The 12,241-nt window shown below is 48.6% G+C and overlaps 1 protein-coding gene across 1 annotated transcript in view; it reads right to left on the bottom strand.

Annotated features, from left to right (window-relative positions):
- ttn.2 (titin, tandem duplicate 2) overlaps positions 1 to 12,241 on the bottom strand; it is a 234,276-nt gene that overhangs the window by 87,561 nt on the left and 134,474 nt on the right. The window contains exons 152-167 of the mRNA XM_078286142.1: positions 12,016 to 12,172; positions 11,212 to 11,354; positions 10,622 to 10,740; positions 10,089 to 10,266; positions 9,529 to 9,813; positions 8,496 to 8,789; positions 7,844 to 8,143; positions 6,237 to 6,545; positions 5,279 to 5,505; positions 4,436 to 4,750; positions 3,567 to 3,681; positions 2,739 to 3,047; positions 2,140 to 2,321; positions 1,625 to 1,754; positions 1,161 to 1,312; positions 36 to 183 (exon numbers count right to left, since the gene is read on the bottom strand). Coding sequence (XP_078142268.1) covers positions 36 to 183; positions 1,161 to 1,312; positions 1,625 to 1,754; positions 2,140 to 2,321; positions 2,739 to 3,047; positions 3,567 to 3,681; positions 4,436 to 4,750; positions 5,279 to 5,505; positions 6,237 to 6,545; positions 7,844 to 8,143; positions 8,496 to 8,789; positions 9,529 to 9,813; positions 10,089 to 10,266; positions 10,622 to 10,740; positions 11,212 to 11,354; positions 12,016 to 12,172 — 3,363 coding nt within the window. The remainder of the gene's footprint in view (positions 1 to 35; positions 184 to 1,160; positions 1,313 to 1,624; positions 1,755 to 2,139; positions 2,322 to 2,738; positions 3,048 to 3,566; positions 3,682 to 4,435; positions 4,751 to 5,278; positions 5,506 to 6,236; positions 6,546 to 7,843; positions 8,144 to 8,495; positions 8,790 to 9,528; positions 9,814 to 10,088; positions 10,267 to 10,621; positions 10,741 to 11,211; positions 11,355 to 12,015; positions 12,173 to 12,241) is intronic.

The raw sequence follows: 12,241 nt of genomic DNA, 5'->3' as shown, positions 1-12,241 counted from the left end.
TGTGTGTGTGTGTGTGTGTGTGTGTGTGGACTCACAGATGGGGTCTCTGGCCCTAGCGAGGTCGCTGGTGACGGTGAATGGTCCGAAGCCCAGGCGGTTCTCGGCCCGGACCCTGAACAGGTAGTCCTGTCCCTCCAGCAGGCCGGGAACCACGTAGGCCTGGCTGGCACACGCTGCGTTCACCTGGAGACCACACAGACAATATCCAATCAATCAATCAATCAATCAATCAATCAATAAACCAGGTGTTTTTACTGACTGTGAGTTACAAAGTCTCACAGTCAGTCTACAGAATCTGGCTCCACCATTGTGAACTCATGTTGTGCATTCATGCATTCAGAACCCTGATGGAAACACAGCAGCTGGTCTCACTCTTCAGAGAGACAGACAGGCAGACAGACAGACAGACAGACAGAGAGAGAGACAGGCAGACAGACAGACAGACAGGCAGACAGAGAGACAGACAGACAGACAGACAGGCAGGCAGACAGAGAGACAGACAGGCAGACAGGCAGACAGAGAGAGACACAGGCAGACAGACAGACAGACAGACAGACAGACAGAGAGACAGACACACAGACAGGCAGGCAGGCAGGCAGACAGACAGACAGACAGACAGACAGAGAGAGAGAGACAGACAGGCAGGCAGGCAGGCAGACAGACAGACAGACAGACAGACAGACAGGCAGACAGAGAGACAGACACACAGACAGGCAGACAGACAGGCAGGCAGGCAGACAGAGAGACAGACAGACAGACAGATAGACAGGCAGGCAGACAGACAGACAGACAGGCAGACAGGCAGACAGACAGACAGACAGGCAGGCAGGCAGACAGAGAGACAGACAGACAGACAGACAGACAGGCAGACAGGCAGACAGACAGACAGACAGGCAGGCAGGTAGACAGACAGACAGACAGACAGGCAGGCAGGCAGGCAGACAGACAGACAGACAGACAGACAGACAGGCAGACAGAGAGACAGACACACAGACAGGCAGACAGACAGGCAGGCAGGCAGACAGAGAGACAGACAGACAGACAGACAGACAGGCAGACAGGCAGACAGACAGACAGACAGGCAGGCAGGTAGACAGACAGACAGACAGACAGGCAGGCAGGTAGACAGACAGACAGACAGACAGGCAGGCAGTCTGTACCGTGGTCCAGGCTTTGTCAATGACACTCTTCTTCTCGATGACGTAGCTCTTGATCCTCTCTCCTCCGTCGTTGTCGGGCAGCTTCCAGATCAGCCTCATGGTCGTCCTGGCGATGTCCGTCACCTTCAGCTCCTTGGGAGGTCCGGGGACGTCTGGAGCGAGGAGACAGTCAGGGATCCAGACACCAAAACACAACAACACAGTCTGGACTCACCAACCCTGCTGATACGACTTCTACTACTATTTCTACTAGTACTACAACTTCTACTAGTACTATGACTACTACCTACTACTACTACTGCTACTACTTACAACCTAGTAACACCCTAGCAACCATTTAATGTTAGGTGTTCTTATACTTCCAGCTGCTGCCCACACATTTTCTCCAGGAAATGTCTTTTCTAGTTTACAAAGTGATCTTCTTTAAACAGTGCGAGGCTGTGATTGGTCGGTTTCAGACGCACCGAGGACGTTGACCCGGACGTTGACGTGTTTCTGTCCGGACTTGTTCTTGGCGGTGATGGTGTAGCGTCCGGAGTGGCTCCTCAGGCTGACGGGGATGGTCACCGTGGAGGTGGTGTCCGTCGACTCGATCTGAAACAACAGTTCACCTGTTAGACTTTATCAGTGAACTCCACTGACTTCTGTAGAGGACGGTATTCACTGTGGAGACTCAGTCTGCACACAGGACACTGCTGCACTTGGACTGAATCATCAAACATCACATATAACATGAAGGTTTGTGTTTTTGTATTTTATTCTCATTGCATTTTCCTGTTTTAGTCATGTCTGGTTATTTATCTTACAGGTTTTCATTTTCCATAGTTTTATGCCTGTAAAGTATTTTACAACTCTTCACTGAAAATTGCTGTACAAATACAGTTTACAGCTTATTCCTGCCTAGACAGAGGGATAACGAGGTGGACGGCAGCTCCCTCGTTAAGAGTTTTTAGTGTGAAATGCGTCGGCAGCCTCTGACCTCTGAGTCGACCGGCAGAGTGTGCAGCTTGTTCTTCTTGTGTTTCTTGGCCTTGCCGTCGAAGTCCCAGGTGACCTTGGGAACGGGGCGGCCCGTGATGATGGCGGGGATCCTGATTGGATCTCCGGCTCTGATGCATATTAGGTCCTCAGCCACAACATCGACTGTGATCGTCGGCGCCACTGGAGAAACGTCACAGAAACACACTTTACTCTGCTGGGAACTGACATCAAAATACATTATTAACAGAAGAAATACTAACAAGTCATACTGAACTGGGTTTCATCTTTATTGGGTTTGCAGTTCAGGAATGGCTCTTATTTGGATATTTATATCATGATGTATGGACAATTGTGCTGTAAATGCACCGCTGTCCAGGTCAAAATTAATGCGTTTTTGAGAAAATAAACAAGGTGAAAACGACTGTAATGGGCTGTAAATGGAGCTTATAATATATTTCATTATTTACTGTTCTTTTATGTAACTGTGGAATAGTATTTTTCTTCTCTTCTCTGATGTTTCTACATTTCTGATTCTGTTTTAGTTCTGTGTGTTTTGTGCAGTATGGTTATTTGTGTGTAATGAACCGGGCGACTCACTATGCACGTCCGCCACCAGCACCTCGCTGGTGCGCGGGCTCGGGTCCGACTCGCCGATGTCGTTGACGGCGATGATCCTGAAGCGGTAGCGCTTGAGTTCGCGCAGGCTGGGCATGGTGAACTCCGTGGAGGGGTGGAGCGTGTCGGGGTCGTTCACCCTCGCCCACTCCGACGTGCCCTCGGTCTGGATCTGGATGATGTAACCCTTGACGGGACTCCCCCCGTCCCACTCCGGAGGCTTCCAGGACAGAGAGACGCTGTGCTTCGTCTTATCGACCACGACTGGAGCGGCAGGCATGCTGGGAGGAGCTGGGGGGGATAAGTCAAATGTATTTACTTAATTCATCATTCCCTACATTTAAAAAGTGCTGTCAATCATTTGGTCAACCAAGGAATTAATAATAATGATTATAATAATACATTTTATTTACTATAGAGCACTTTTCTTAACACAAGTTAAAAGTGCTTTACCGTAATAAAACAAATGACAAAAATAAATGGAATGACAAAAAAGAATAAAAAGAAAGGCACAAGAATGCAGCACCAAGAAAGTTTACTGAGGAAAGGTTATAAAATATATCATAAACAAGTAAGGAACCAAAGGATTTAAATGACCTCCTGCACTGTGTAAGGTATGAGTAGGAGGAAGGTGTCAATTTTTCAAATGCTGGAGTTTGAATTAATTTTGGATTGAAACTCTTCAAGATTGTCTCTCAGTATTGATCCCTTTTAAATGATCTTTTCATACACATTCCACAGCACCAGTTCATACAGCGGTGCTCCAGGCTTCTCCTCACAGTGTGACAGCGACCCGCAGGTCATACTCACTGATCGGGTCGACGGCGAAGGCGGAGTCGGACGGCCCGCTGAACGGTCCAGTTCCTGCAGCGTTGAAGGCGGCGACTCTGAACTCGTACTCGGTTCCTTCAATCAGACGAGTCACCTGGAAAAAACACAATGAACAAACCCTTCATTACTTTACTATTCTTCCACTGTCTGTCTCCATGTTTCAATTTCTGTCATCTGAGCAAAAACAAATGTGGGAAAGTTCCAGTCCGGCAGCAGAAACCTGCAGCAGAAACCTGCAGCTTCTAGATGTCAGATCTATGAGCTCATCATCTTTCCACTGACACACAAACAGCAGCAAACCGCTGGTCAGAATAGAATAAAGTAGAGAAACATGGGAGTGTTGGAGGGTAAATTGATCAGTTTGATTTGAAGTATTTCTGTTTTCGGTGTTGACCTCGGATCTCTCCATGACCAGCTGTTAAAACCTCTTCCATCCTGTCTGTCCCGCCGGCGGGTCCATCATTACAAACTCATGTAGTGTGGCCGAGCTTGGTTCAAACCCACAGAACTTTATTTTAGATTCTAGTCCAGATCTCAAGGTTTCCAAAGATACCAAACATGTCAGGCTGAGTTACAGGGAGATGAGTAGAAAATGAAGCACAAACAAATCGATTTTTTCCATTTGATGTAAAGGCACAGCAATAAACTTAATGCCATCTTGGGTTTGAATATTTCATCAATATAAGCGAGCAGATAGAGAATATGTAGCGAGAAAAAAAAATCTAACTTTGAATCTACTTAAGGGAAAATTTAGGATGAATTTTAGGGTAAATTTAAGGGTAAATGTAGGATACATTTTGTGTAAATTTAAGGGTACTTTAGGCTGAATGTAGGCTGAATGTGTTCACCTGGTACTCCCAGCCCTTCAGGCCTCTCTTGGTGACGGGCCCCTTATTGACCCGGGCCCAGTAGGTGGAGCCTCTCTCCCTCTTCTCCAGCCAGTATCCGGCGATCATGGAGCCTCCGGTCTCCCTGGGCGGCTCCCAGGTCAGCGTCATGGAGGTCTTGCAGTATTCGGCGATGGTGGGTTTCTCCGGCGGGCCGGGGAGGCCGAGCGGGTCGATGATCTGCACCTGCTCCGTCCCGCAGGGGTCCGACTTCCCGTACCGGTTCTCCGCTCTGACGCGGAACAGGTAGGTCTTATTGGTCTCCAGGTTCCACACCTGCAGAACGTTAGAGAACATGGAAGCCTTTGATTTAAATACTACAACAGTTTATCAATATGATGATAGAAGTTACATGTCGTCACTGTCTGAAAAGCAGCCTTGTTTTTTGGTTTTAACAGTGTTGCGGAAACTGGCAGACTGGTTCAGTTGTTTCATCTTGTCTCCAGACTTATCAAGCTAATTTTAGGATTTTTTTTTGCAGTGTACTGGGTTCCCACATGCACTTGGACGTCAAATTCAAGGACTCTCAAGGTTTTGTTTGGGGAAATTCGGGGATTCCAAATTGCCAACACACAGGCTTCATGTTTCACTGCTGATCTTGTCAAGTCCAGAAATCCTGGTGAAATCCTTCATATTAAAACTTTCTTTAGGATGGGAAGCGCTACACTGTAATCCGTCAAAATCAAATTACTTTCTAAGCCGTCCTTTCATTTTCAAAAACTTTTAAGACCTTAATGTAAAGACATTCAAGGCCTGTAGGAGAACTGTTCTGATCATGATGATGTTACTGTCATGAGGACCGACCCCGTATCTCTTCTCGATGATGCTGCTGGTGACTTCCTCCCACTGCGGCTCAGGAGGAGCTTCCTGCCCCTCCTCTAGCTCCGCCTCCTCCGTCACCACCTCCTTCTTGTCCACGATGTAGTTGGTCAGCTCGCTGCCGCCGTTGTCCAGCGGCGCGTCCCAGCGCAGGTAGCAGCACTCCGCCTTGATGTTGGACACCGCCACGTTCCTGGGAGGCGTAGGCCGGTCTGGAGAGGAGGAGGAGGAGGAGGAGGAGGAGGAGGAGAGGACGAGGAGAGAGAGGAGGAGGAGGAGGAGGAGGAGGAGGAGGAGAGGACGGGGAGAGGACGGGGAGAGGACGGGGAGAGGACGGGGAGAGGACGGGGAGAGAGAGGAGGAGGAGGAGGAAGAAGAGACAGAGGAGGAAGAGGAGGAGGAAGAGGCGGAGGAAGAGGAGGAGGAGGAGGTCAGGGGTTTAAATTCCATGAAGTAAAAGAGTTTTATTCAGTGTTTCCCAGCCCAGTCCTGTAAGTGTTTGTTCCATCTCTCACACCTGATCCAGTTCAGATCTAAACACTCTCAGGGTCTCGTTCAAACCTCGCACCGTTTCACTACAGTGCAAAACGTTGCTCCTAACTGTGTGAAACAGCTTTTGAGGATCGTTTGATCCCGTTCAGGGTGATTCTGCATTTTCATTGGCTGCATGCAACTTTGCAACAGGATGTCTCCGTTTCTCCAGGATCTTTTCTTTTCAAACCTCCTGCTAGGCTGCTGAACGCGCCCCAGATAGATCTGATTCTACTGCTCAGCCAATCAGCATTAAGCCCTGAACTGGATCAGATGTGCAAAAGGAGAGCTGGAACAAAAACTTGGAGCTGAGGACTGGATTTGGAAAAACTGTTTTAATTAAATTAAAACATTTAATTTAGAAGAAATAAAATAACAATATAGCGATATGGTATATAGCACGGTGACTCACCCAGCACCATGACGGACACGGTGTGGCTGATGCAGCCCATGTTGTTGGAGGCGGTGATGGTGTAGCTGCCCTTGTCCTTCCTGTTGGCTGACGGGATGGTCAGCGCCGTCTTGCAGTTCAAGCGGCCCGTCTCCACCGTCTCCAGCAGCAGCGCCTCGCTCGGCTTGTCGATCAGCACGTCGTCTTTGAACCACTCCACCTTGGGGATCGGCAGGCCCAGGACGTCCGCCGGGATCTCGATCGACTCGCCGTTCCTCACCGTGATGCTGTCGCCCTTAAAGTGCTTCAGCATGTGGATCTCAGGAAACACTGGAGGACGGGACAGGGAGGAGGAGGGGGAGGAGGAGGGGAAGGAGGACAGGAAGGAGGAGGGGAAGGAGGACGGGACAGGGAGGAGGACGGGAAGGAGGAGGGGAAGGAGGACGGGAAGGAGGAGAGGGAGGAGGACGGGAAGGAGGATGAGAAGGAGGAGGGGAAGGAGGAGGGGAAGGAGGACGGGAAGGAGGAGGAGAAGGAGGATGAGAAGGAGGAGGAGAAGGAGGATGAGAAGGAGGAGGGGAAGGAGGACGGGAAGGAGGAGGGGAAGGAGGAGAGGAAGGAGGATGGGAAGGAGGAGAGAAAGGAGGATAGGAAGGAGGACGGGAAGGAGGTAGGAAGGAGGACGGGAAGGAGGAGGGGAAGGAGGACAGGAAGGAGGACGGGAAGGAGGAGGGGAAGGAGGATGGGAAGGAGGACGGGAAGGAGGAGAGAAAGGAGGAGAGGAAGGAGGACAGGAAGGAGGAGAGGAAGGAGGAGAGGAAGGAGGAGGGGAAGGAGGAGAGGAAGGAGGACGGGAAGGAGGATAAGAAGGAGGAGAGGAAAGAGGAGAGGAAGGAGGACGGGAAGGAGGAGGGGAAGGAGGATAAGAAGGAGGAGAGGAAAGAGAAGAGGAAGGAGGACAGGAAGGAGGACAGGAAGGAGGATAGGAAGGAGGAGAGAAAGGAGGATAGGAAGGAGGAGAGGAAGGAGGATAAGAAGGAGGAGAGGAAAGAGGAGAGGAAGGAGGACGGGAAGGAGGACAGGAAGGAGGATAGGAAGGAGGAGAGAAAGGAGGATAGGAAGGAGGAGAGGAAGGAGGAGAGGAAGGATGACGGGAAATACATCAGTGAAGGAGGAGACAGGCTCCAGTGGGTGAGCACTAAGAAGAAGACGCTCTTTATTTGGGAAAAAACAACATGTGTATTCAAGAGGCAACTCAACATGTTTCCGCTAACACGCCTTCATCAGGGAGAAGGCGTGACGAAGGCGTGTCAGCTGAGACATGTTGGCTTTTTAACTCCCAAAATGGATAAAGAAAATACTGTTGGCTACTCTACTTTTCCAAACTTCTCCAGACGTACTGTGCAATTCTCAAAGACCTGGAAATGATTTAATTAATTTCAAAACTTTTCAAAACTTTAGGAATCCTGTAAGCATCTCTGCATATGCAATATGTGCATGTATATCATAGTATATACGCAGATTTTTTCACTTATTTTAAGAAAACTCTGATTTCATGACTCAATAACGAACTAAATGCTTTGTTAAGATGGAGACGCTGCAGCGAGCCGGTCCGGACCGAGCCGTACCTTCGTCGTCCTGGATCACCACGCTCAGCGGGTTGGTCGGCTCGCTCTCTCCTATCAGGTTGGCGCATTTGATCCTGAACTCGTACATCCAGGCCTCGTCCAGGCCGTCCACCGTGATGCTGAGGTCGGGGCACATCTCCGCGTTGCAGGGGGTGAAGGCCGGCTCGTCGTGACGCTTCTTCTCCACCACGTATCCGATGATGGGGCTGCCGCCGTCGTTACGCGGCGGCCTCCAGGCCAGCGAGATGGAGCTCTTCGTCCGCTCCGTGTAGTGGAACTTCTCCGGGGAGGAGGGGGGGGCTGCGGGGGAGGGAGGGGGGGGGGGGGGGGGGGGGTTAGACAGGACTTCAATGAATTTACAACAGAACTCATGTTTCCCCTCTAATTGTACCCAAATTACTGATTTTAAATGTTTAGTTTTGGTTCCTTATCCGTTCCTGCCAGGAATGTCTCTACTGCAGGTTGCAGTGCTAAAATGTTTTTATCAGAATAAACACACTAATACTAGAAAAATTCAGCTAAATTATACTCTTATTTCAATTTCCCATTTTCTGTAGCAGTGGTGGTTTTCTACCGAATGAAAGAGAGGAAACGCTGGAGCTGAAATGCGACCCAAATAAAGAATTCATATCTGTTTTTAACGTCTCCTCACCCTGCGCGTCGACGGCCGTGATGGGTCCCAGCTCGAAGGGCGGTCCCACGCCGTACTTGTTCTTGGCCATGACGCGGAACATGTACACCTGGCCCTCCACGATGCCGCTGCACTCGCACTTGGAGGAGATGGTCTCCACCGGCTGCCTCCAGGTGTGCATCTTGGCATCTCTCCGCTCCACGATGAAGCCGGTCAGGTCGCTGCCGCCGTCGTCCACCGGGTCGTCCCAGTTCAGGAAGATCATCTTACGGGTGACGACCACGGGCTTCAGGTCGGTGACGAGTCCTGGGACGTCTGGGGGGGGGGGGGGGGCATGGAGACAAAACTTTACTTCCTTTCTTTTAAAGCATCTAATTCACTGCAAAACATTTCAGTCGCAAAATTTGAAATTGTTGAATCTTTAAACATGTAGCATTCATGTAGGGTTTTTTTCAGGTATGTGTATTGGTATTTTTCAATAATATGACAACAGGGACAATAAGCTTCAGGTCCAGATGGCACAAGAATATGGACAAACAGACAGATGTAAGATTGGATATATTCTTAGAAATATATTTTCACCACTCAGGGCAAAAAATAAGAGAAAGAAACATTAAGAAATTATAGCCTAGCCTCTAGTGATCTAGTCCAGTGATTCTCAACCTGTTTCATATCAAGGATCCTAATTCAGTCCACATTAGAGCTACAGACCCAATTTGATGAGATTTTGTCTCTCAGACCCAAATCTGAGAATATTTTTATTGTCAGATGATTTTGTCCAGAACTCATGACTGTCTGTGTTGCAGGTAGAGAGATAACAGAGAAACTGATCAGAACATCATTCTTCTACCTTCTCTAACTGTGTTAACTTCTTGCAAATGGTGAAGTTTAACAATTCATGAATTTGCTGGGGACCGCTTGGAACCTCCTAAGGGGCCCCTGGTGGTCCTTGCACCGCATGTTGAGAACCACCGATATAGAAATTGAAGCCGAATCTACCATCGTACCCGCTAAAATGTAAAATGTGAACCTGATCCTGTCAGTCTGAACTCACCCACGACCTCCACCCTGGTCCAGGCCGACTTGATGGCGCTGGGGTTGCAGGCGCTGATCAGGTATTTTCCGGAGTCCTTCCTCTGGACGTTGTTGACGCAGAGGATGCTCTCTTTTCCGTCCTCGATGATCTCCACCCGGTCCTTGTCCGGCTTGGCGTCGTCCTTCGTCCAGGTGATGCCGGGCTGCGGCCTGCCGTGGACGGTGGCCGGCACCCGCAGGTTCTCTCCGGCTCGGATGATCACGCCGTTCTTCACCGACAGGTCCAGCTCGATCACCGGCTTCTCTGTGGAGGGCAACCGGCAACGGGCAACAGGCAACAGGCAACAGGCAACCGGCAACAGAGAAAAGTTTAGAACAGGAATTTCATGTCAATTTATTTAGACGCTCAGTTTATTTATTTGTTGTATTATTCTGAATATGTTCTTTTGTTGTCAGTACTTCCATCATCTTCAATAGAAAGTTTAAAGTTTAATCTAATGTTAGATTAATGTGGATTAGATTAGGTTCCATCATATTAGATTCGATTAAAACCAAATCCAGGCCTCTCATCTCGCTGACCTGCAGGGTTTCTGACGAACACGGACTCGGTGAAGCCGGGCGTTCCCTCTCCGGCGGCGTTGCAGGCGATGACTCGCACCATGTACTTGGCTCCCTCTCTGACTCCGTACACAGTGAAGGCTCGAGTCTTCCAGAGACGCTCCGTGGATCTGGACCAGTCTTTACTCCCGGCCATCGCCTGAGGAACGGGACCAAACATCAGACTCCATCAAACCGGCAGAAAAACTAAACTCAATCTAAGACTTTTAATCCCAGTTAGATTGAAATACAAGACCGATTTCACAACTGAATACGCACGGAAATGAAAACAGCTGTCGTCCTATCAGGTCTGCATGGCTGATTTCTCACCAGAAAAACAGAACACTAAGAAACATTTTTAAGTCTTAAACGCGCTAACCAAGACCGTTTAAGGCCTTGAGTTTAGAAAATATTATTCAAGACATGTTAAGCTGCTAATGCGAGAGAGGAGCCGAGGAAGATCCACCGGCAGCTGGAAGTAAAGCCTGCTGGTCCGGTCTGAGTCCGACACTGACCTTCTCCACATGGTATCCCAGGATCTCTCCTCCTCCGTTGTCGGCGGGCGGGTCCCACTCCACCTCGATGGAGTGGTCGGAGGTGTCGGCGACTCGGGCCAGCGGCGGCCCAGGAGGCACTGCAGCAAACACACAGTCAGGACACGAAGCTGCACGTTACGCTCGGTTCAAACCCACAGGACTTCATTTTATATTCTAGTTCCAGATCTCAAGGTTTCCAAAGAAACCAAACAGGTTGAATTGCTGTAATTGAATTACAGGGAAATGTGTAGAAAATGAAGATCAAACATCTAGATTTTTTTTTTTTTTTTCATTTGATGTAAAGGAGCAGCAATACAAAAATGACGTCTTGGGTTTAAATATTTCAATCAGGATGCAAGACGTTAGACTGGGAAATAAGACAAAATAAATACAAATCCTAAAAATACTTGAATAATTGCTTACTTATTCCAACTTTTCCAAGTATGTCATGTAATGATTTAGGGGGGGATGTGATCAATATGACTGATTTCCCCTCACTGTAACAGATTAGGGGAGGCTGGGGTCATGCTGGACAGACAGAGGGTTAGGGGTGTGGGGTGTTGACGTACAGATAGGAGCCTGGGCGGTTTTGGGGTCTGACGGTACGCTGAACTTCCCGGGTCCGGCTTGGTTCTCAGCAGCCACTCTGAAGACGTAGGTGAGTCCCTCCAGAAGACCTTCAGTGTTCAGCTCTGTGTCTGGAGCCAGGTTCCTGTCCGGGACAGAGACGGGTCAGACAAAACGTCCTGCCTCAGGTCTGTCTGCTGAACCACCTTCAGCATCCAGTGAGCTGTTATCTCTAATACATCTGTATTATATCTGCACTGTATACGTTCTGGGAGAAATGTTATTTTGTATTTTGTACCGTTCCCCAATTGTCACAACTGACTGAAAACTACACTTCTTACTCTTCTGAAATAACAGAATAAACTAAATCTATTTTATTCTATTCTAGGGCTGCACCATATTGACAAATAATCATATTACGATTATTTTGCTGAATATTGCAATTGAGATATAAATTGCGATACAGTATGCTGACAGATTTTTCAATATTTTAGATTTTTCAGCAAACAAGAAACATTTTTAATAAAAAAATGAGATGATGTTGCTTAATATTTGCTGCGTTTCACTACAATTAAGTTGTATTTTTTGTGCAATTTAATTTACAGGCCAGAAATTGCACTCAGCAGCAGAATCCCATGTACAGGAGTCAATGTTGAGCAGCCAGCGCTCTGATAGAATATCTGCAGCCTCTTGCAATTTGGAAACTGAAGTAATTCATATTGTGATTTTTGATTTTTCGAGCCATTTTTCTCCCTTCAGGTGAACATTATGCAGCCACTTTAACTCCATTTTGTTGTGTTCTCCACCTGTTGACCCGGGCCCAGTGGGTGCTGTTGATCTCGCGGCGCTCCACCCAGTATCCCAGGATGGGGTTGCCGTTGTCGTTGGGCTGGTTCCAGGAAACCAGCATGCTGTGGGCGGTGATGTCATTGATCTCCGGCTTATCAGGAGCCTCAGGAGGATCTGAGGAGATGAGAGAGCAGGACGAAAAATGACTTCTTCACCTCCTCAGCTAGTTTCCCATGTTATGAT

The sequence above is a fragment of the Centroberyx gerrardi genome, chromosome 10 (assembly GCF_048128805.1).
Source record: "Centroberyx gerrardi isolate f3 chromosome 10, fCenGer3.hap1.cur.20231027, whole genome shotgun sequence".
NCBI classification, from domain to species: Eukaryota; Metazoa; Chordata; class Actinopteri; order Beryciformes; family Berycidae; genus Centroberyx; species Centroberyx gerrardi.
The sequence above is the reverse complement of the archived record's forward strand: the minus strand, read 5'-3'. Positions and strand labels throughout refer to the sequence as shown.